Source organism: Phocoena phocoena, chromosome 11 (assembly GCF_963924675.1).
Source record: "Phocoena phocoena chromosome 11, mPhoPho1.1, whole genome shotgun sequence".
NCBI classification, from domain to species: domain Eukaryota; kingdom Metazoa; phylum Chordata; class Mammalia; order Artiodactyla; family Phocoenidae; genus Phocoena; species Phocoena phocoena.
The window spans coordinates 14,426,178-14,450,746 of record NC_089229.1 but is presented as its reverse complement, the minus strand read 5'-3'; the positions used below and the strand labels follow the sequence as shown (position 1 = coordinate 14,450,746).

General features: G+C 46.6%; 2 protein-coding genes across 3 annotated transcripts in view; one reads left to right on the top strand and one right to left on the bottom strand.

Moving 5' to 3' along the window:
* TIMP3 (TIMP metallopeptidase inhibitor 3) overlaps positions 1-13,776 on the top strand; it is a 54,062-nt gene extending 40,286 nt beyond the window's left edge. Inside the window, exons 2-5 of the mRNA XM_065886997.1 lie at positions 3,381-3,463; positions 10,333-10,444; positions 11,146-11,267; positions 12,376-13,776. Of these exons, the coding sequence (XP_065743069.1) occupies positions 3,381-3,463; positions 10,333-10,444; positions 11,146-11,267; positions 12,376-12,573 (515 nt within the window). The 3' untranslated portion in view covers positions 12,574-13,776. The remainder of the gene's footprint in view (positions 1-3,380; positions 3,464-10,332; positions 10,445-11,145; positions 11,268-12,375) is intronic.
* SYN3 (synapsin III) overlaps positions 1-24,569 on the bottom strand; it is a 411,579-nt gene that overhangs the window by 277,299 nt on the left and 109,711 nt on the right. For both annotated transcript variants that reach the window (XM_065886797.1, XM_065886798.1), the window contains 2 exons: positions 21,538-21,694; positions 18,192-18,281 (listed from right to left, as the gene is read on the bottom strand). In XM_065886797.1, coding sequence (XP_065742869.1) covers positions 18,192-18,281; positions 21,538-21,694 — 247 coding nt within the window. The remainder of the gene's footprint in view (positions 1-18,191; positions 18,282-21,537; positions 21,695-24,569) is intronic.

The window sequence follows — 24,569 nt, the reverse complement described above, 5'->3', positions numbered from 1 at the left end:
TGTAAGGAGAACACTGGTGTGGCCTCTGCACTGGGTCACCTCTCCTTCAATCTTTCTGGACCATGACCATGGGATCTTGTTTGGTACTGGCAAGTCACTCTTGGGCTACTGTGGATGATGAGATGGGACAGGTACCTATGATGGCGTGGGTGCTCCAGGCCTAAATAACACCTTGTAAGTTTGTTTTGACAAGTTAATGTGTGCTCCCCCACCTCTCCCTGAAATTTTACAAGACCAAAGTATTTTGATCAGCTTACCTTTCTCCTCATCCTAAGCAGAACCCCCAGGTTTTAGCTTATAGTGCATGTTAGAAGCCTAAAGATACTCTGGATGGACATATAACAGAAGTCACGGTAGTGGTGGTAATGCTAATAACAGTGACAGCAAACACATAGGGTTTGGGATGGGCCACACACTGTCCTCAGTTTTTGTGCTACTTAACCCTCACAGCAACTTTATGAGATACTGTCATAGATTAGGAAACAAGGCACAGAGGGGCTTAGTAACTTTCCTAAGGTCACACAGCACCAGCGCTGGGATTCAAACCCAGGCAGTCAGGCTCCAGGGACCTGGCTCTTCAATGCTATGTCATGTTGCTGCTCTACTAGTAGTAAGTATATCACTTATAAGCCACGTGATGGGCACTGGGCCAAGACAATCAGAGATATTTAGGAGGAAGGAGCTCTGGGGACACAGGGGTTTGCCTGAGGCTGCATGGTAATGGTGGAACTCAAACTCAAATGTGGCTTCCTGATTACAAAAACTTACTCTCTTTTCCCTGAACTATTCTCAGATGAAAAGGTTCCAAGCTCAGACCATTTCGGGGTAAGGAAAGAACTGACTCACTGTGCATGCAGAAGCTTCCAGAAGTACCCAGCTTTATAGGACAGGTCTGCTTATGACATGTTATGTCTAAATGAAGTCAAGCCATTTTTGAGCCAGGAAAGGGTAGACGTTGCTATTTAAAGGAATCCCTTTTGCTTTTTTTCCTCCCAAGGCAAAGACTCACTCCTTCTTTTACCTTCTGTATTAATGAAGAAGCAGAAGATGGAGCCAAATCAATTCAGGAAGAATCAATAGGAAAGTCCTGGCAGACATGCCTTCTGCCCAACAGTTAAGCTGTTACAACCTGCCTGTGGGAGTTAATGTAGAGGAAATAGTCCCTGGAGCCTCTGGGAGGATGGCTCCCTGCCAAGGATGCTGTTTCAAAGTCAGACACAGAGGTGGGGGCAGAATCTTTAGGGAACTTGGCCTGGGATCTTGCCAAGCTCTCGTTTTTACAGCAGACTTGGAAACAGCCACTTGCCTCTTCCCAAATTGAGCTGCCTCTGCTGAATTGCTAACTTTGCCACCGGGCTCCGTGTTTTGCCATCCCTGGCAAGTAAGGTTTGGAGGGGCCATTGATTCATCTGGATCCTGACTTCAAGTCTGACTGGGAGAATAGGCTCCAAGCTCATCTGGGAAGAAACAGGATAGGATTCAGCTGGGGTAGGGGAGTTGGTTCCTAGTAAGGATATTTTTAAGAGATTAGAGACAAGGAATTGAGAAACATGGTGGGACAACCAAAACGGGGAAGGATAATGAAGCTACCAGAATAGGCAGGTAGGGAGGTGTGTGTGTGTGTGTGTGTGTGTGTGTGGTGTGTGTGTGTGTGTGTGTGTGTGTGTGTGTGTGTGTGTGTAAAGGGTAATCTGTTTAACAAACATTTATTGAGCACCTGCTCTTTTTTGGGCTAAGTGCAACGTGAGGTAAGAAAGAGTGATAAGATCCTAGAGCTGGAAGAGTTCAATTTGTGATTCAAACACGGCTGCTATAAATGCAAAATCCACTCCATTCTGGTCAAAGTCCTAGCATGAGAGCATCCAGCCCCCTTTGATGGAGACACTTTCTGCCCCCATGACAGCACCACCTCAATCCCCCTGACTTTGTTGCTAGTTCTTGTTATTAGATGACTTGTTCTTTGGCTGAGCCAATGAACGCAACTTCTTTGCAGTTTCTGAGTTCTGTCTTCAAGATCTGTCCACTTGCTGGTTTGACAAATATTTGAAGATAGCTTCTTCACATACAATAGAAAAAGAAGCCTCTTATAATCTCCAAGTCAATCCCTCTCTTCTCTGTATTCTTACTGCATGTAGTAAATGCCTTTCTTCCAGCCTTTGTCACACTGGGTCTAATTATTTTTGTATACATAGTCGACTAATATTTACTGAGCAACTCCCTTCTACCAGATGTTGTAGTGAGAAATTTCATAAGGTTTTTTGCTTAATCCTCATTCCAATTCCCTGACATAGGTAGTACATCCTCTTTACAGATAAGAAAATTGAGGCTCAAAATGAGGAAATGGTTTCACTTCTCTGTCAGTTTCCTCATCTGTGTAATGTGGATGCTAATACTGACCTTGTAAGGCAGTTGTGAGGAGTAAATAAGTAAAATGTACTCTTGCATATAGTAGGTGTGCGATAAATGGGAGCTATTTTTTCCAGTAACAATCCTTCCATGGGTCAGCCCGTCCGTTTTTATCAATAATGATGAAAATAATGATGATATTAATAACATTAATATACACTCTGTCCAAGACATAGTGCTGAGAGTTTTCCACACGCATTATCTTGCCCAATCCCTTCAATTCAGGTAACTGGTAATATTATTATCCTGTTCTGTAGAAGAGGAAATTGGAGGCCAGAAACAAAGTTACTTGCCCACAGTCATAATAGCCACAAAGAACAGGGCTGGGATTGGAAGAGTCTGGTGGGCTCCTAAGCCTCTGCTCCCAACTGCTTCTTCCTCTACCACATCCTTATTGAGCTGCTCTCTACTGCATCCCTTGCCATCTAAGTGCTGGGGACCAAGGGCCCCATCAGAGTGCCAACTGGGGCATGGAGGTCAAACTGGGGTACATCACAACCCTGTGGGTGTATTAGGATGCATGCAAAGGAAGAGTTCCAAATGAGGTAGATCTCAGAAAGCGGTCCTGGTAGAAAGAGAATAGGTCTGGGAGACCATGGGATTGTCAGAGGTGCAATGGAATGAGGGCAGGAGGCTCTAACAGGAGAAGTAGATTTTGGATTATGGTGAAACCACCATGTCACTCCTCCAGGGGTGAGTACAGCCTTAGAAATTTCCAGACTGCAACTATGAGTGTTTAGGGAAATTAACTCCAAAGATGTCTGTCTTCTCTTTCTCTTCTACTCCTCCCTGCCCACCCCCATCCCAGTGTCTCTTACCTGAATGCTTGCTCTTATAAACACAATTCTAGTTGCTTCAGAATTACAAAGAAAACAATTCCAGACATACTGGGAGCTGGATGCCCACCCTGAGATGTGGTCCCTAAAGTGGTTCACGCCTCCCTAACTTCCCTGTCTCTGTCTTGCCTTCTACAGTGATCCGGGCCAAGGTGGTGGGGAAGAAGCTGGTGAAGGAGGGGCCCTTTGGCACACTGGTCTACACCATCAAGCAGATGAAGGTGAGTGACAGCAGCCTGATCCCAGGATTCAGAAGGGTTTGGGGGTTTTTTGTCAGTCTTGGCCAATGGAGGCAAGTGGGGTTGGACTTAGGGTTTGCTCAGTGTCTGAGCCCCAGCCCTAGCCCCTCCACCTGGCTGGAGAGGGCATAGATGAGGCAGCAGAAAGGGACAGGTGGTGGTGCTGGTGCTGGCTGCTTCATCCCAGAGGCAGCTGTTAAGAAGCTGCGCTCTGGAACCAGACAGCAGAAAGCCCTGTTACCTAGTAACTATGAGACACTGGCCAAGTCACTGCCCCTCTCTGGACCTCAGTCTTCCCATCTGTAAAATGGGGGGAGGGATGTTGACTAGATCGTCTCTACAGGCTCTTCCGAGGTCTGACGTTTTAGGATTCAACAATGCCTACTGGTTTTATGCAGTCACTGAGGTTACAACTTAGGTTTAACCTCTCAAAACTTTACATTAAACTTGTGCTGATCACAGGAACCTCAAGCCAAAGTAGGAACTTCACCCTCTCTCCCTATTTTCCCGGCTTTAATTGTCTTCTTGCATCCCAGTAGTTAGCATCGTTTACAAAGCACGTTCATATAACTGAGCATATTTGTGAGGATGTTAACATTATGAAGCACATTCAGGAAGTATATGCCCTAAGAAAAAGCACATCAGATTCAAAACCTAGGGAGCCTGCCTCCTAGTCTCAGCTCCATTCCTTCACTTGGCTCACTTGCCTTAGAATTGTCCCTTTTCCTGGGCTCAGTTTTGCCATATGTCAACAGTGTGAGGCTGGGCTGGATACCCCTAAGAGCCCTCCTGGCAGGCATTTCAGGATTCTAAGTGCCCTGGGACACGGGCTGTGTTACTTCTAAGCAGGAGCTGGTTTGGGCGCCTCAGCACAGAGGACTGGGGCTCAACCCTGAACAGCTTTGGCAGCTGGCCCATCGCTCCACCTTTGTAAGCACCTCCCTACATGCAGCACTCTTTGCCAGGAGCTGTGGAGGCCACAAGGAAGATGCGGTTCCTATGTTTAGGAACTATAGTCAGGTGGGAGAGAAGACGCATGTGCAGGACTAAACAGGAGTCTGAGATGGGGTGTGCCCAGGTCCCAGGGGACTGCTACCCCTTGTACTCAGTGCTCACATTTGCGTTCCCAGCAATTAGGGTGGGACCGGCAGGCAACAGGGACTTGGTAAATGCTTGTCCATCTAATGAGGGGATGAGTGTGAGACGCACTGGCCTGAAACTCCCGAGGAGACAATTTATGGGTAGAATTGAGAGGGGGAGTGACACAGCCCCTGGGTTGTAACCAACCATCTCAGAGGCAGACCTCCAGGCCTCATAATTCCTGCATCCTGAGGCCTGAGGTTAGATGTACCGAGTTTGTGGAACCTGTTGCTTTGGATTCAATTTTGGAAACATCCACAGCATTCTGGTTATGTAATGTCCAGAGTCAGCCCTGGCCAGCTGCCCTTGGCTGCCCAAGCTTGGTCATGGGACCAGCTTATGTCTTCAGATGGCCATGGGGAGGGAAGAGTGGGTGGAGAGGGGACCAACAAGAGCAATAACAACCCAAAAAACCCACTGTGCAACCCCTGGCAGCTGGCAAGCAAATGCAAAAGCAGATTAGACAAAAGCAGAGGTTCAGGAGATGCATTCCCTGCCTGCTCTGGAATAATCCTTCACATTGTGAGATGCACTATGGTCAGCAGAGAGCTGGGAGGGGAAGAGGCTGGGAGCAGTGTTTCCTAAGTTTGCCTAGCTTCTCTCCTTCCTTCAAGGCCTGGATACCAGGGTGACCAGAGGCCCTTGCTGTGGGCAGAATGTCCCATTCCCCCTCACTGGGAACAGCCTCTGAGCAGTGTTTAGAGGCCAAATAACATTTGCTCAACCATCCACTTCAGAGGACACACACCCACTCCCAAGATGCTGGTCTTTTGTTGTCCATTCACCATCTTTCACCCAGGTCCATGGATCAGAGTGCTGGACATTAGAAAATAAAATCCCTTGATTTACTTGTGACAGAGGCTCAAAGGGAAATGAGTTGTCCAGAATCACACATTTAATTAAAGCTAGATCTGGTTCCCAAGCTGAGGTGTCAGGGTTCCTTCCCAATCCTGTGTGCTCTTTACAGTGACTCCCAAAATCTCCCTGCCATCTTTCTTTGATCATCAACCACTATCTAGTACGTTTTATTAACTCTGCCCTGCTACCAGCCCAATATTAGATAACATATAGAACTGGTCATTGCCCTTCTATCCAGACAGGCCCCTGGATTCTGCTGGTCTCCAGGTACCAGTCTGCTAATCCAAGAAGGTGCGAGACATAGGAGCAGGAGTAGCCCATTCAGTCACCTTCCCTCCCTCCCTCATGTCCTTTCTTCTCTCCCTCCTCCCCACGCTCTCAGTGCTTCTGTGCTTTGCACTGTGATTTTTTGAGCTGAGGATGCAAAGATAATTTTTTTTTTTTTTTTTGCGGTACACGGGCCTCTCACTATTGTGGCCTCTCCTGCTGTGGAGCACAGGCTCCGGACGCACAGGCTCAGCAGCCATGGCTCACGGGCCCAGCCGCTCCGCGGCATGTGGGATCCTCCCGGACTGGGGCACGAACCGGTGTCCCCTGCATCAGCAGGCGGACTCTCAACCACTGCACCACCAGGGAAGCCCCAAAGATAATTGTTATAATGATGGGGGAACAATTCTCACAACAACCCTGTGAAATAGATATACATTATCCTTTATTTTACAGGTGATATTTGGAAAGGCTAAACAACCATCAAGATTGTATAGTCAGAAAGTAGTAAACTAGAGCGAAATTAGCGTTTTTGCCTACAGGGAGATTACAGAGCAGTGGAGCAGCAGGCTGATTCATCATTCCCACCCACTTTGGGGGCTCCCCCCACCCCATTTGTATCTAGTTCCCCTAGGGAACAAAAGGAGGTTAACTTGGGTTTGTGGATTTGTCATCCAGCAGTGTAGCTCTTGACTTGCAAAGGGTGTATGGAAAAATATCTTTGTAGGAGGGAAGGGGAAGAGGCCAGAGAGGGGAGCCTGCAGGAGTTTTGGCACTGGTCCCTGGGCGCTTTGTTCTAGCGGATTAGAGTCTACCCCAGAGAGTCAGCTGGGGAAAGCAAGGACTCCCTTAGAGCAGGACTAAAGGAACGGGGAAAACGTGAGAATTTGAGCTGCTCTGTCTGACCTCTCTTCCCTCTCAGAGCTCCCACCCCCTCCCCCCAAAACTTCTCACCAGATGAAAGGCAGGCAGACCCTCTCCCATATGCTAATTCCAGGGCCTCTGGTCCTCCTCTCAGGCATCTCTTGAGTGTGCAGTGACCCACAGGTGTGTTTGGGGGCAGGGGAAGGGTGTTAGAATGTTGAGGGAGCTTATTGCAAACCCAAACATGGAGATTCGCTGGGGCTGAGGTGCTGGGCTGTGGTACAAAGGTGGAAGTTTCCAGAATTGGATGTTCTAATCTTTGGGGATCTTATCTCTTATCAGGACCATGAGAAAGCATCTGCTTTGCCTGTAGCTATAGTTTATGCCATGGAGACATGCTCTCAGGCTGGCTGCAGGGGACAGCACGTGGGGGACATTATGTCCCAGCTGGTCTTGGGAAAGGCCCATGGGGAGGCCCGCTGGTCATGTGCTGTGCATGTCCTGACTCTGGGCAGGACAGATCTGCTGGACAATCGGAATGCTTGGCCCCCAGTGACTTCCTTCCTTCAAGGCTTTGTCTAATCAAATGATTAATAGCAGGGTCTCGCCTTTGAAGCTCCAGCTGGAAGCCTCTCTGACCGCCCCAGCCTATGGGGAACTGTTCTCCTCCTCCAAATGCCTGCGACTCTGTTCTCATGTGCTCTGCCACCCCAGCTAGACAGCCCATTCTGTGAGAGAAAAATCCATGCACTTGGTACCTCAGTCAGGTTATCTAATGTCTCTGAAACTCGGCTGCTTATAAGAATCAGTTGTGAGTTTAAATGAGTTTATGATATAAAGCAGTATCCAGCACAGTGCTGTAGGCATGCCAGAAATATCTGACATAGTGGTGACAGTTCATGCTGCCAGTATAAAGACCAGACATTCCATAAGAAATAGAGAAAACTCCCCAAACTCAGAAATTTCTTTCCCACGTTGTCCCTTCACCCCAAGGGAAGTTAACTTCTTAGAACTTCATGTAGATACTATCACAAAGCGAAGCCAAGCCCAGAGGCTTATAGAGTCCAATGTGGTGTATATACAATATTGCAATTAAATAGTATAATGGAATATTATTCAGCCTTAAAAAAGGAAATCCTGTCATTTATGACAACAAAGATGAACCTGGAGGACATTATGCTAAGTATAAGCCAGACACAGAAAGAAAAATAATGCATGATCTCACATATTTGTGAAATCTAAAAAAGTCGAATTCTTAGAAGCAGAGAGTAGAATGTTGGTGAAAGGGTACAAATTTTCACTACTGCAGGATGCGTAAGTTCTGGGGAGCTAGTGGACAGCATGGGGACTATGTTTACCAACACTGTACTACATACTAGAAAGTTGTTAAGAGAGTAGATGTTGTGTTCTCACACATAAAAAGGTAACTATATGAGGTGATGGATGTGTTAACTAGCTTCATTGTGGTAATCACAATGTATACATATATCAAAACCTCCCCTTACACTGATAGACTTTTTATCTGTCAGTCATACCTCAGTAAAGCTGGGGGAAAAAAGAGCAACCTGTCTACATCTGAAACCTGCTTTAACTACTTGCACTTAAGTGATGAGGCTGGGCAAGACATGTAGGAAGAAGAGGACCAAATCCTACCCTCTGCTTATTACGAACTTTAGTATAACTGGCTTTAAACTAATTTTTACTAAAGGTATGCCAAGTGCTATTCTAAGGCATTTAATTCTCAAAAACACTATATGAAGTAATTGCTTTGCCCCAATTTACAGATGAAGAAAGTGAGGCCCAAAGATGGTACGTAACTTTCCAAGAGGCAAATAAGTGGCAGAGACAAGATGCAGACTCTGGCTGTCTGTCCACAGAACCCGAGTTTACCATTAATCTTCCACTGCATCGGCTGGATTAGATTAACACCCTTTCCAATTCTGAGATTCTCAGATTCTCTGATTTCAGGACATTATAAACCTGTTATAACCCTCCTAAGTTTGTCAAACCAATTCTCGGTCTCTATGACTACAAACCTAATAATACTGTAGGATCAATATTTAGATCAAGCTGGATTATCATAAAGAAAAGACAACAAAATGAGTAAAACCTGCCTTTACCATACATTTACCATATTGTTATTTTCAGAATTGACCCTGAAAGGCAGCTCTGTATTTGTCAGACTCAGTCATTTATACTGTGTTAAGATTTTGGCTCCACATGCAAGTGCTAGAAACCATGTTAAAATAAAGGGTTCTTCAGTTCAAAAATAGCAGAGATGCCAAGCTGATTTCAACAAGTTGAGTTCTTACTGGGCAGGGGCTTGATTCTTACCCATAAAGCAGAAAAGAGATACAGGGGACAGACCAACATGGAATAAACTGAGGCTCCAACAGGCTGGCCTGAAAGACCTAGAGAGAGTACTGAGTTGGAACACTTGCCAAAAAGTCAAGGGTCATCCACACCAAAGTGAGAAGTTGTTGGGCCTGGGAGTGAGTGCAGGGGACGTTCTCCCGAGGCCACACTTGATGGCATGCACACAGCAGCATGCTTAAGCATGGTTCCTGTTAAATCCAGAGAGGCACCATCCATCACTGAGGAAGTGGGGGGTAGGATGTGACACGCCCGTGCTCCCCGAGAGCACAGCTCAAAACTGAGAGGACAGCACTTCTCGCTGCTCTTGGCTGCATTTCCTTGTTCATCTGGAGAGCCTCCCGGGAAAAGAGGGTTAAGAAGGGAGGCCAGGTAAATTAAAAGCACCTGCACCGATGGTTGCACACAATTAGAACAGCACTCCCCTTAAAAAGGCAGAGGCTCCCAAACCCTGTCGGTCCAAGAGACCCTTTGTGATGGCAGAGGGCTTCATGGACCACCTACCCCCGCCAGCCAGTCGCCACTTAAAAGAAGATGGGGAGAAAGAAAAACAGCCCATTAGACTGAATGGGAGGCACTTAGATGAGACACCAATGAGGTGATGTCTGGCTTTTTATTACCATTAGTAAATTACTTATGCATGCCAGGAACTAAAATAGAGACGTTGTCTTATTGGAAACCCTTGGGATAAGCCTAGAGACCACCAGCCAACCAGGGCCTGTGTACTCTGAGAACTGGGGGATAATGGGATTGGGCAACACCTCGGTGCCCCCTCCCACCTCCACCAGCTCACATGGTTAGCAGTTGTCTCAACAGATCCGGGCCCGCATAATGCTCATCGACTTGACCTGGAATAACCAAGTGGGTTCAGCCTTTGTTACATTCACACCAGTGGCTCTGAGCGCATGCTGACAGAGGAGGCACAATAGCTATAAATGGCATCTGCCTGCATCAGAGGCCCTTAGCCATGAACTTGTGAGGCTGCATTGGGAGACAGCATAGGATAATGGTTAAGAGCAGATTCCCCTGCTTGGATGCCTACCTCTGCTATTCGCCAACCGTGTGGCCTTAGACAAGCCACTTAATCTGCCTAGGCCTCAGGCTCCTCATCTGTAAAATGGAATGGGAGGTGTGACTGGATGGATGGGAAGGTTTCTCAGGGAAGGCACCACCCATGGCTCAGACAAGTGAGGAGCAGGTGGCCTCGTCTCTGAAGTGAAGACCCTGGGGTAGGTAGGTCAGTGACCGGCTACACGGTGGCCTATTAGGGGAATCCGATCCCACAGCCCAAATGACAGCATGTGTTCTGAGCCCTGGTCCCCCTCTCATGATATTCCTTCTGCCCACAGATGTACCGAGGCTTCACCAAGATGCCCCACGTGCAGTACATCCACACAGAAGCTTCCGAAAGTCTCTGTGGCCTTAAGCTAGAGGTCAACAAGTACCAGTACCTGCTGACAGGTAACGGCCAAATCCAGCATCTAGGCCAGGGTTTGGCCAAGGTCCACTGTTCCTTCACTTTAGAGGATGGAGAAGGAATGGTAGACCCAGCAGTGTTCTCAGGACGTTGGCGATGAGCCCACTGACTTATAAGGAATATCTAGTGTTGAGTCCATCTTGCTTGACCAGTGGTGGGAGCTTGAAGTTCCTACAGTGAGGCTGGATTTTAGTCTCCGCTCCACCACTGACTCTGGGGAGGAAACCTAGTTTTGCCTGGTTTTGCAATTTCTCAGCTTTACTGTAAATAAAAAGAAATTGCTAGTACCTATTGCTCTCCACATCTTAGGACAACCTATTAGGTCTGTCTTTGAAACTTATCCACCTTTAGGCAGTCAACGTAAAAAGGAAAAAACAAAAGCAAGATCAAAAAGCCATTGACACGGGAAGAGAATAGTTGGTCTCTGGCCCCAGCTCCAGTGCTTACTGGGTTTGGGACCTTCTGCAAATCGCTTAACCTCTCTGAACTTAATTTTCTGCATTTGGAAAATGTGAATACAACTCATCCTAAAAGGTGTTGGGGAGGATGAAATAAAACCATGGGACTGAAGAGTACGTAGCACAGTTCCTGGCCTAAGGGGGTTACTCAGTAGGTATGAATTCTTCCTCTTCTGGCTGGGTTCTGGACAAAATAACCCCCGCTTGTTGTCCCTCTCCTCCTCTAGGCCGTGTCTATGATGGCAAGATGTACACAGGACTGTGTAACTTCGTGGAGAGGTGGGACCAGCTCACCCTTTCCCAGCGCAAGGGGTTGAACTATCGCTATCATCTGGGTTGTAATTGCAAGGTAAGCCCCAGGGAGAGCAGGCAGGGGAGGTGCTGGCTCGCAGCCCCAGAAACATCAGCTCCTACAGTACTGGGCACTGGGCCGTGAGGCTGGGAAGGGTGTGCATGTCAGGCCTGAGTAGAGGGGCAGGTCCGAGAAGGAGTGGTGAGGAATGTTGCACCAGGCTGAGCAGTGAGGAAGGCGAGGAAAGAATGCCTTTCTGCTGTAATATGTGCTGCCCACTTGGCAGCTGCTGGGGCATGAGGACTCTTCAGCATCCTTGACCCCTCCCATGGCTCAAGGTTGTGGCAGGTACAGGATCCTTACGTTGGCAGGTCCTGCCCAGCAGCCCCAAGTGGGTTCACCTAGGCAGCTGACTCACTGGTGGCCCCCGCCCCAGGTGGGCAAGCTGGCGCAGGACTGCTGATACCACTTGCTGCAGAGGGTCACTCTTCAACCTGGCCCAACTCCTTGACGCAAGCACAGGGTCAGGGCACACAGCCTTGCTGCTGAGGGAGGCAGTTAGGCCATTCTCTCAGTTAATTCTCACAACAACTCTGCAAAATGGGACAATAGTGATTATGACTAGTACAGTTTTAATTGTCCCCATTTTGCAGAGGAGGAAACAGAGGCCTAGAGAGCTTAAGTAGCTAGCCCTAAGTCACACAGCTCACTAAGTCTGATTTCTAGCCTAGGGCAGCTGGACTCTACAGTGTATGCTTTAATCTTTCTAATTTCTCAATTCCCTAACGACAGCTGAGAGCTCCCGCCTTTGCCTGTTACCATTTGAGAGGGAAAGCACTCCCAAATGTCTAATTCTACCACTTTCTGGCTGTGTGACCTGGGGCAAGTTACTTAACCTCTCTGAGGCTCTATTCTTTGTAAAAGGGAGATAAATCTGTTATGAGAATTAAAGAGAATAATATAGAAGCACTTAGCAGAATGTCTGGTACACAGTAGGTGCTCAATAAGTATTGGTGAGTGTTATTTATATTATTTTCACTAAGGGAGTGATGTGGCTGGGCTCCACCTGCAGTGGTCCCAAGTTCTGAATCCAGTCTCAGGCAAGCATCAGGCCTAGGTCCACCACAGCAGGCTCCACCAACCTTTGGTTGTTATCTCACTGCAGATCAAATCCTGCTACTACCTGCCTTGCTTTGTGACCTCCAAGAACGAGTGTCTCTGGACCGACATGCTCTCCAATTTTGGCTACCCTGGCTACCAGTCCAAACACTATGCCTGCATCCGGCAGAAGGGTGGCTACTGCAGCTGGTACCGAGGATGGGCCCCCCCGGACAAAAGCATCATCAATGCCACAGACCCCTGAGTGCCAGACCCTGCCCCACCTCACTTCCCTCCCTTCCCACTGAGCTTCCCTTGGACACTAACTCTTCCCAGATGATGACAATGAAATTAGTGCCTGTTTTCTTGCAAATTTAGCACTTCGAACACTTAAAGGAAAATCTATGCTGTCATATGGAGTTTATTTGGAACCATCCTCCTGGCCCACCCTTCCCTTTCTTTTTGGTTTTGACATCACCCATTTCCACCTGGAAATTTTTGGTGCCATGCCAGAAAGAATGAGGAATGTATATTCTTCTTTGTGATGATATAATCTATATTTTTTTAGGAAAACAAAAATTGAAAAACTACCCAATTTGGGCATTGTAATACCTACCCCTCTTTCTTCTTCTCCATCTCACCATCTCCCAGACCCTCCTCCCTTTGCCCTTCTCTTCCCCCTTCCCCAGTGCATAAAGGACACAGACAAGGAAGCTGCTGAAAAGCCAACTGTTTCAAATCAGTCAAGGGCAGCAAGCAGATAGACTCAAGGTACGCAGAAGATCTTATACACCAAGGAGATGCTACTGCATGTCCCCACCAGACTATGTCTGTCTGTGTCTGCACGTGAGAGTGAGGGAGGGGAGGAAGAAACTGCAAGAGGGTCTGGATGATGCAGCACACACACAATTCCCCAGCCCAACGATGCTTGGGTTGACCAGATGTTTCTGAGTCTGGAGCAAGCAGCCAGGCCAGAATAACAGAACTTTCTTAGTTGGTGAAGACTTAAAACATCTGCCTGAGGTCAGGAGGCAATTTGCCTGCCTTGGACAAAAGCTCAGGTGAAAGACTGAGATGAATGTCTTTCCTCTCCCCGCCTCCCACAAGATTTCCTCCTGGAAAACTCTTTAGTAGATTTGGCCAGGAGCTTGCCTTTATGTAAATTGGAGAGATACAAACACAGTACACTATCCACAGATATAGGACCAGTAGATATGGGTAGAGAATACTATTTCCAAAGTAGCATTTATCTCACCTAGGGGGATGTGTTTGCATACACATTTGCATATACCCACATGGGGACATAAGCTAATTTTTTACAGGACACAGAATTCTGTTCAATGCTGTTAAATACACCAATAGTTTAATCTCTTCTATTTTGTTGTTGTTGCTTGTTTAAAGAAAATCATGACATTCCAAGTTGACCTTTTTTTTTTTTCATTTTAATTAAAATTTGAAATTCTGAGCACCCTCAGCATCCCTCTAATTGGGGTCATCTGACTTCTGTCCCTCTCCTTTTCTCCTGCTTCATGTTTGGGGCCTTCGTTTAACTGCCTTACTGGCTTGGCTCAGATGGGAGATGAGAGTGAATGTGGGTCAGGGGCCTGGGCACAGGAAGGAAAGCTGCAGTGCCCTGCCTTGGCTAGATGGCCACCTTTCCTGGGTTTGGGGACAACTTGTTCCTCTTCCTCCAGCTTACTGGTGGGTGAATGCCACCTCCTGAGGTCCTCAGCTCATAAAGTTAAAATTGGTGGTCATTGGGAAAGCCTTACTCTGCAATCAGCTGTAGGGTTTTTGTTGTGTTTTTTGAAGTAAAACTATAATATAAGTTCTCTGATTAAATAAAATTATTTTAAGTTTTAGTGTTGAAAGTGAGATGCCAAGAGTAGGTGATAATGTATATTTTACAGAATTGGGGATGGTAGGATTGTTACATTTAACATGATTGCTCTGTCTCTTTTTTCAGATTATGGGTATTTATCCTGTATTAGTATTTGTATCTTCAGTTCATTCCACTTTAGGAAACAGAGCTGCCAACTGAAACAGGAGAAAAAAAAAAAGAAGCAGACAATACATTGTAATGTCTCGCACACAAATGCAAATGCCCAGGCAAGGTGTTTGGCAGGACCCCAGTGCAGGAAGGCAGTACAGGCATCCGGTTTCCTTGGGATTGATTTCATTACCTACCTTTCACCTTGTGGTTGTGACATCTGGCATACAGGAAATGGGGGTGGGGGGGGCAGGCGGGGGGGGGGTGCTTTGCTCTCTCAATGGGGCAACGTGAGCAGGAGAAGCTGAGGTCAGCAGGCCAGTGGTTTTATGGGGTGAGCCCCAGACTTGGTGTTTTAAGATTTTCTTTATTTGGACCTCAAAGTCCTATAAGGTGGAACCCCTAACCCAACCTGCACAAGTGCCCTCCCACAATTGGGCATTAGTGTGACCTCATTGAGGCATCTGGCTATTCTTGGTCCCTGGTGGGGTCATCTCCACTCACACAAGGAGGGGCTTGAGGTGAGGCCTGAGCATGAGTCACCTGAAGTCTCCCTCTGAAAAGTTGGTGGAACCACAGTCCCATCTGCCAGGCCCTGGCAAGGAAAACAGCAGGTCCTGAGCAAAGAAGGGTCCTTTGCAGAGTGATGTCAGAGGGCGGTATTTGAGCTTTCTATAAGCTATAGCTTTGTTTATTTCACCTGTTCACTTACTGTATAATTTAAAGTCATTTATGTAGCTGAGACACTTCTGTATTTCATTCATATCGTGAACGTTTTATTTTGCTAAATCTTATGTCATGTGTAGGCTGTAATATGTGTACATTGTGTTTAAGAGGAAAAAGAAAAAAAACAAAACCCACACGCCGCCATTTTCCTGAATCAAATTCTACAGTGGAACGGAGGGTAAATACTTCTACTGCGCAGGCAGCTAGACTGGCGAATTGGGGAAACTAGAAGGAACTAGCACTAGAGACTCCTCCAGACTCCTCCCTATCGGCATCCTAGTGGCTTTCTGGACTAGGAGGGAGGGGAGAAAAAATAGCAAGTACATTCACATCCTTGCTCTGAGGCACCTGGCCCTGGGCAGTCTGCTGGTCATTCCCATTCCCTTCTCCCTCTAGTCCGTTTGTCCACCCCATTGGGAAGCCACGATTTCTCCTAAAAATCCAGGGCTGTGGGACCTGTGATTCCAAGCTCTCTTGGCCTCCTCTGGCCATCTCTTCTGTCTCCCTATCCAGAAGCACCACACCCAGGCTCTCACCTTTCAGGCCAGTGCTCCATCTGGCCAGGGTAGATAATACTGGGAGACTCCTGTGCTTTAGCCTTACCCAGCCCCAGACCCTACATCATGGCAATCAAGCTACAGCCCATGAGCACCATTTTTCATACCATGGTTCTTGAGCAATTAAAAAAACAAATGACTTATTGGAACAGCTGTCTCATAGGAACTGTGGTCCCCAGGAGACAATACCCTCCCCTGCCTCTGCCCTTCATCATATGCTCAATGATCAACAATATGGATTAACCAAAAATGACACCCAAGTGTTTGGCTCCTGGCTGCCAAAGTAAAAATATCACTAAAATAGTTTTACACAAGAAAAACACTTAAATTCTGACAGCAAAAGCAAAACAAAATGGGGGAGTGTTGGGGAGACAAATATCAACAGCTTCCAAATTGGCTCTTGGGAGACACGAGGAGGGCTCATGCTCCAAGGGGAGGGGCTTCGTAAATTCTCCCATGACCCCCACCTTCCTCCTTAGCCGGTCTGCTGTCCTGAGACCCAGAAGTGATGGAGAGAAACCAACCAGAGAAAACCCTGTCTGGAAGGAATGTATTTGTTGCTAAATTTTGTAGCACTGTTTACAGTTTTCCTCCATGTTATTTATGAATTTTATATGCCGTGAATGTATATTGTCTTGTAATGTTGCATAATGTTCACTTTTTATAGTGTGTCCTTTATTCTAAACAGTAAAGTGGTTTTATTTCTATCACACACCTGATAGAGTCTCTTGTCTCCTTGTGTCCTGACTGCCATTGTGGGTTATAGGGATCACAGAGGGCCTTGGAAGCCAGGTCCTGCCTGCTTTGGCTCCTGGTCTGTGCCCACTCCCCTCCCTCCATTCACTTCTACAGCGTGGACCCCCCCTGCCCCAGTCAGGTGCATTTTCAGGAGCAGCATCCTAGCTTTCCTCCTGGCTGCTAATCCAGCCCTGACCTTGCTCCCTGATTCTATGGCCAGGGTTCTCCCTAGTTCTATGGAATCTGGATCAATATCAAATTGCCTATTAGTGGTACAGGTATTCCCAGACTGGGGCCCTGACTTGGCCTTCCCTGGTGGGAAGAATCTTCCTAAGAATCTCAGCCTGGTGGAAGTGGGAGGGGGAGGCTCAAACAGCAGTCCTTGATGCCAAATGCCTGCCTGAAATTCCGAGTAGGGCTTGGCCTAGTTGGGAATGCCAGGAACTCACTACAGCCAGCCAACGCCTCCCAGAACTTACAGCTGGGCCTGTCACCCTCAATGGGCTGGGCTGGCTGCAGACCCCTCACCCAACTTTCATCCCATTGTTGACAGTGTTCCAGGGTATGGCTTTGCCCCTATTTTAAAGCTACTCTAATTTGAGCACCTATCATATGCCAAGCACAGCACCCTATACACATGATCACATTAAATCTCAACAACCCAATGAGGTAGTTCCACTGTCATCCATGGTTTTTGGCTGAGGAAGCTGAGGCTCACAGAGACCCAAGACCTAGTAAGTAGGCAGAACTGGGATTCAAACTCAGGCTGGTTTGAGGATAAACCCTGAATTTTCTCCACGGTGTGCTCATTTAGTTGGAATATGCTGGGTTGCACATGCCCTTCTTATTCCAACCAGCACATCCTGGATTCTATGACTCCTCTCACTGCATCAGATATAACGGAAAGATAATCAATGAGAAATATTTCTGCCTGGTTAGACTGTCCCCTACCTCGAGACACCTATCAGTGTCTCCAAACAGGATTGTCAAGCTCAGCAGCCTAAGTTTGGGATTCTACAAGCACAGCATCATCCTCAGCTGAGATTACTGAATACCCTATTAACTCTCTTGTTCCCCAAGACTCACATTCCTTGCAAGGCATGCATGGGGCCACGGCCCTGCATTCCTTTGACCAGTTTAACAAGACCACCAACCATGAAAGCAGGCATGTCACGGGCTATTTCCAGCTGCCCAGAACTCTTGATCCAACTTCTTCCGGCCGCAGGATGAAGAACTCTCCACCTCATCCCAAACGATGTTCACCTTTCCCACCATCCAAATGGCAGGCTATCCCACATATTCCAAATGGTAGGCTATCCCACATATTCCAAATGGTAGGCTATCCCACATACTCTGAATTCTCTGGGAAGCTCCAACCACTTCCCAGAGACAACCTTGAGCATATTCAAAAGTTGGAATGCGAAGAGGATGCACAAGGAAACTGCCCTTTGACGATCAATGCAAACAGAATATTACTGCTTTTATTAAAATAAGAGTTGAAACCAGGTCCTGCACAGGGCTCAAGGGTTCAAGGTAACATCCAACCTTTGAAACATCTTTCACCTTTATTATCAACCTTTGGTTCCAATATGCCAGCTCAAGTTGTCCCCTGATTTGCTGAAAATTCCCAATGTCCCAAGGAATGCTGTCCATCTTTGTCATTTGCTCTACTGCCTGAAATTTTACCTGGAGACCTGACCCTTCTCCTAGGAAAGCCAGGTATTCCTATAGGATGTCACAGCTCTTCCTTAGAGCCTAGGTGGTCAGGGAGCAGCCCCTGAGCCCATCTCCTCCATTCAAATGGACTAAGTACATGGACAACTATGTTTATGCCATATCACAAAAATAAGCAGAGTAAAAAAGGGCACTCACCATTGGCTTATGGTTGGGGAAAAACGTTTGCTCCACAAGCGGGAACTTCTCAGGACCCAGGGAATGGAAGATCTTAATGAGTTGAGAGAACTAGGGAAGAATACGAGAGAACATTGGTCAACCGTTGTTACCCAGTATGTACCAACCCCTTCATTCCCGCCAGGTCCACTAAGTTCTGCTCAATCACATTTCATAAGCATTTACTACACTCTTAGCATTTCACACAAGCACAAGCTGACCTTCATGCCATGTTCCCTGCCTGCAATGCCCTTCGTTTTTGAGAGGTATTTGTGTAGTAGTTTATGGTATAGACTCTGGGTTCAAATCCTCTACCACTTACTAGCTGTGTAACCCTGAAAGTCATTTCAGATTTCTGAGCTTCAGTTTCCTCATCTGTAAATGGAGAAAACAAGAGATCCAACCCGACAGGATTGTTGTAAGGATTAAATATACAGTGTATTAAAAGCAAGCCCTGCTCCATAGGTATACCTGAATGTTGGCTATGTTAGTAGTAAGCATTTTCTCTGCTTTTAAAAACCCCACTCATTTCCAACAGCACAAGCTGCATCCCTTCCACACTGTGCTCCCCCTGCTTCAGTACTTCCTAGTTTTGCTATGGAGATAGTTACTGTCTCCAGAGCTAGTGGATAAGCTCCTGAAAAGCAGACCTCAGACTTATAGTCTCCTCTATCACCCACCCTACTCAGCACCCTGGGAGCTCATTCTGTGCCCAGCACTGTGCCTTAATATTGGGGCAACACACTGAACACGTAGACCAGGCCTGGAGGAAAGACCGCCTGTGGGCAGATGGTTGGGATAATAATGTCTTGCTGGAGGGAAGCGAGGGGGTTATGGGACCTGGAAGAGGGACAGAGTGGGGGTGAGGATGACTCCCTGGAGCAGATGACATAAGAGAAGGAAGAGGGCATTCCAGGTGTGCAGTGAAACAACTGTGTGCTGGAGACACTCAGTGGCTGCCATGGCTGTGGCCTTGGGTGCAAGGCACAGTGAGAGAGGAGGCTGGAGAGTGATCCATCACAGACCACCAGGAGCCTTAGAGGCCAGACAAAGAGCTGGGAATTCACCCAGAAGGCAAAGGGGAGCTGCTGGTGAACAAAAGCAGGGAAGAGAAAGGTAGACGCTGATCACAAAGAAGAAATATGCTGCAATGTGTGGCCTAACGTGGATGCCCAATGGCTAGAAGAGGAGCTAAGTCTTGTGCCAAACTTACTTTGGGGTAACTCAATACTAAGAGCTCACAAAGAAAGAACAGGTAACTTAGGAACTTTCGGCATCAGGCCAGGATTGGTCTGTAGATTCTTGGGCTGTAATCTGCAGCTGTGGTGCAACACGGTGTCAGTTTAGTGAGCTCGAGGGACCTCAGAAATATGGAAAATGATGGGAGGGTCCTTCATTCTACAGATAAGGAAACTTAAGTCCAGAGAAGGAGAGTAATTCCATAATCAAGCAGGAGTTTTGGATATGCCCAGCTTCACTACCTCCTACTGGCTGCATGAGCCTCAGTTTCCTCATCCGTAAAATGGAGATATTAGAAATACCTACTATCAGGGTGGTTCAAGGATTAAATATAATATGCATGTAAAGGGCTCAGAGTGCAGTTAGTGCTAATAAATGGTAGTTGCTACCATGACCATGACTATGTTGGAAAACAAGGAAGGTGAACCAATACTACCTAGGACCTTTCTGGGATGTTGCAGGCCTAAAAGCTTGGTTAGGGAAGAATGAGAAGGAGACCAAAGCCTTGGTAACAGTGGTTAAAGACTATCTATATCTATTAAAATAACGCATGTATGCATTCAATAAATACTGAGTGCCAGCTCTGCAGAGACCTCGTTCCTAATACTAGGGACAATAATAGTTGTTACCATTTTTTGAGTATGTACTTAATGCCACCCACCATTCTAAGTACTTTACATGTATTAACTCATAACCCTACCAGGAGGGCCCTATTTTTATCATCCTTTTACAAATATGGAAAATAAACTCAGACAGATCAAGCAAGTTGCACAACGCTAATCAGCTCGCAAGTGGAGGAGCCTGGACCTAGGCAGTCTGGCTCCAGAGCCCACGCTCTCAACCACTGCCCTACCACCAGGACACCATGCAGAGAGATAAGAAGAGATGAGACGGCTAAGAGCTTCATAGAGCACATCCTACATACCCCCCAACCTCTACATTTCCTCTTCCCCTTCTCTGCTTTGTTTTCCCCTTGACACTTATGTCATATTAAATATTTGGCATGTCTATTAACATACTTCATGTGCCCCTGCTCACTACAATGTAAGATCTGGGGATTTTGGTCTGATTTGCTCACTGCCATGTTCCTAGAACTTAGAACAGTCCCTGGAACATAGTAGGTGCTCTGTTTGTTGCATGAATAGATTAGTTCAAGTAGGGGAGCTGGATAATACAGATGAATGAATAAACATATCATTCTAGGTGGAGATAAGTATTTGGGGAAAAAATAAAGCAGGGTAAGAAATTTGAGAGTATTTGGGGAGTGATGGGGTGATATTTTAGGAAAAGTCTCTCTTACAGGTAACATTTGGATGGAAAGGCATATCAAATGAATGAATATGAAACTAATGAATAAAAGTAGGAGAGGAATCGAGCATTAGGGACTGAAGAGAGATGACTTCAAGTTTGGGTTTCACCCCTCCCTGGCTCCATGACCCTGGGGAGTTCCTTAACAGCCCTAAAGCTGATCTTCCTCCTCTGTAAAATAGAGTAAGGATGCTCAATTCACATGATAGCAATAGCGTGAGCACCAGGCAGCACAGATTTCTAGTATATAGTAAGTGCTCAATAAACAGTGCTGACCTTTAAACAAAAATGATGACATGCTCAAATATTAATAAGAGCAGTAGGGTACCCCCTCTTACCACTAATATTATTATAACATAACACTGTATCATAATATGCTATATAATATCATTAGGTATAACTACAAGAAGGAGTTTGGGATCTAAGTTGTTTATTCAGTTGCTTTAAAAAGACTCCTTTTAGGGCTTCCCTGGTGGCACAGTGGTTGAGAGTCCGCCTGCCGATGCAGGGGACACAGGTTCGTGTCCCAGTCCAGGAAGATCCCACATACCTTGGAGCGGCTAGACCCATGAGCCATGGCCGCTGAGCCTGTGCATCCGGAGCCTGTGCTCCGCAACGGGAGAGGCCACAACAGTGAGAGGCCCGCATACCGCAAAAAAAAAAAAAAAAAAAAGACTCCTTTTATTACTGGGCCTCCATGCTGGGGAATGGGTTCACTTCAGGGCTGGGAGGCCAGCCACACCTCCCCCTTCATTCCGGGTCAACCTGGCCCAGCACCTACCACCCAGGGCTTGCTGCAGAAGTTGTAGACGGAGTAGAGGGAGTTGACGGCAGGTAGCCCTCCATACTGGAGGCCGATGACCAGGCTGCGGTAGTCTTCGCCCAGGGCCATGCTGTAGGCATGCTGGCGGACAAGGATGAAGTCCGGCTTGAAGGATCTGCCAAGAGAGGGGCCGGCAGCAGTGTTACATACCTTGCATTGATGGAACAATCAGGGCAACAAGCCACAGCCTGCTGGGGATAGCGCCTCAGTTCAGAATGGAGATGGGGTGTGGGAGTATGGATGAGGAAGCTCAGATGCAAACACACAGCAACTGAAAAGTAAAAGGACTGAAAACAATTCATACTTTCTTCTATTCCTTTTTAAGGTTGTTTTCTAAATTTTTTATATTGAACAACTATTTCATTTGCAATTGGAAAAAAATGTATCAAACAATTCAGTGAATATACTGTGATTTTACTAGGCACTACGGTGGATGCACATGTTACTGAGTCGTCACAACTGCCCTGGGATGTGGGTATTGCTGCCATCAACTCCATCTTACAGATGAGCACCCTGAGGCTCAGGAAGATCAGGTCACTTCCTCAAAAAGACACACTGCAGGTAAGTGGCAGGGCCAGGTCTGTGTAGCCTCACAACTCTGGATCTCAACGATGGTACAACATGGTTTTCTTCTCGTGTATCTCCAACGGTGTCTTGTCCCTTTCAAGTAACAACCTCTGGAAAGCAGCAAGAGTACTGATGTGATGGCCAAGAACATGCCAGGCTCTTTGCCGGGTCTCTCCGGAAATAAGATCCTGATTAATGCTCACAAGCAAACCTGGGCAAGGTTGGGACTATTTCTCCACCTTACAGATAAGAACTGCAGGTCAGAGAAGTTGTGAACTTCCCCAAGTCACAAAGCTTGGAAGCAGGAGAGCCACGTTTGACCTCAGGTCATCTGGCTCCAAGTCCACATGCTCTTCCCTTCATCACACGGCTCCAGGTGGATTCACATGTTGTTTTATTCACACTGCCAAGGATCCACCTGTTTCTGGATTCCTCATTTCTAAGTCACACGAGAAAATCAGACTCACGGTAGGTAGGTGGTTTACACTTAAAATGGTGTGATCCATCTGGCTCATCTGGAGTCAGACACTTCTCTTCAAATAAACTTTAGTTCTTTAAAATAATTCAAATATAAATTAAAATGACTCTCAAAAGGAAAAGACTTGCCCCCAGGGAAGACACTTTTTGAATCACTCTGAGCTTGGGCCTTATGGGGCTTGCCCTCAGGGGCTGGCACCCAGGAGCAGGCGCGTAACAAGGATGTGTTGAAGGAATGAATGATGTACATAAACATCACCTCCTGTTCCCAAAGGAAAGGGCAAGGGTCTCCCCGGCTAAGTTGTAACTCGTCCTGAGGGCGGCCACATGGACGGTGACATCTGGGTGTGGGTGGCATTTGCTCACAGAAGCAGTCAGTGATGTCACTGTGGTTAGGGTTGGCGTTGGGCTAGAAGCTTGAGACCTGCTATGCCTACAGTCCTGTTACATTCTTAGAGGTGAACCAGTTCCACCAGTGCATTTTACAGATGCGGAAACTGAGCCCTGTCGCTGGGCAGTGGCATGTGCCGGGTCACTCAGGAAAACCGTGGCACAGCAGGAGGTCGCACCCACTTCCCTGCTTTCCTTCTGCTCTCTGCCCTCCACTTTGCAGTGTCTTACAGCAACAGAGATGGAAGGCAGGATGAAGGGGTGTGTGTGTCTCTCACAGGAATCTGAGGACCAAAGGGAGCAATGACTTGTAAGACAACCATTTTCTACATTTATCTGATTTTTAAAATAATATATGTTCATTGTAGAAAAAAAGAAAAAACACCCTTGGAAAACACAAAGAATTAAACAAAATTACCTGTAATTCTCAACTCAGAGAAAATTCTAATAACCTTTCTATGTGTTTCCTTATATGTACATTATGATCCACTAACCTATTTTCATATATATAATGTGCATTCACACTCATAATTGACTTCCTGCTTTCTGTTAATTATGATTTTGCTATTTTCCACATATTGCAGTATATTTTCCCTACCAAAATATCTTCAAAAATATCATTTCTAATGGCTACCTAATAATAGTGCACCGAATGGATATACCATATTAAGCCAACCAATCATCTATTATTATCAAGTAGCCTCTTTCCAATATTTCACACATGCACATCTTTGCACACAAATCAACCTCTTCATTTAAAACTATTTCCTTAAGATAGAGTCTGTGAAGTGGGATCATTGGGTTAAAGGGTATGAACTTTTTTAAAGGTACTCCAAAGAGTACCCCTTTTTAAAGGCGCACAGCACCATGGCACCTGACAGCAAACTCCTCACCGCAGGCTCACCAGCACAGCGGTCTTTAAAAAATACATTTTTCAATTTATAAACCATTTCCCCCAAAAGATACTCTGCACCCCACTGCTGTTTTAGTTCTCATTTTTCTGATTTTAGTGAGATCGAGTACTTTTATTAACCATATGCATTTTCTTTTCTGTATAAGTTTGCTCACATTTTTCCCCATTAAAAAAGAAATGGGGCCTCCCTGTTTCCTCATTGATGTGAGCTCTGTGTTAGGGAGGCTGCCCTTCATCTGTCACACTCAGTAATGTTTTTACTAGTTGCTTGCCTTTTTTTTTATGGCTGTGAATCTTAAGAAAATATGGAAACACATTTTCCATTCCCCCTGAGTCTTTTCCTTTTGATTTCTCTCTCTGCTTTGATGCTCCGAGGGTCCTCCGGGGCCCCAGTTCCGACAGCACGATGCCCCCTCTTCCTGGCAGTGCAGTTTCCCTCACAGACAATGGTGCTAGCACACTTGGTGCCTCACTAGGGCAACTTCACTCTGCTCCAGGAGGAAATAAAGTCTTGTGCTGGGCAGCCTCCTAGTTTTTCACTGTTTGTGGAGAACTCATAAGAAGAACACAGCCTGGGGGTGGGGGTGGGGGAATCTGGCCATCTAGAAAAAGGAGGTGCCCTTCCCAGACCACCTTCCAAGAA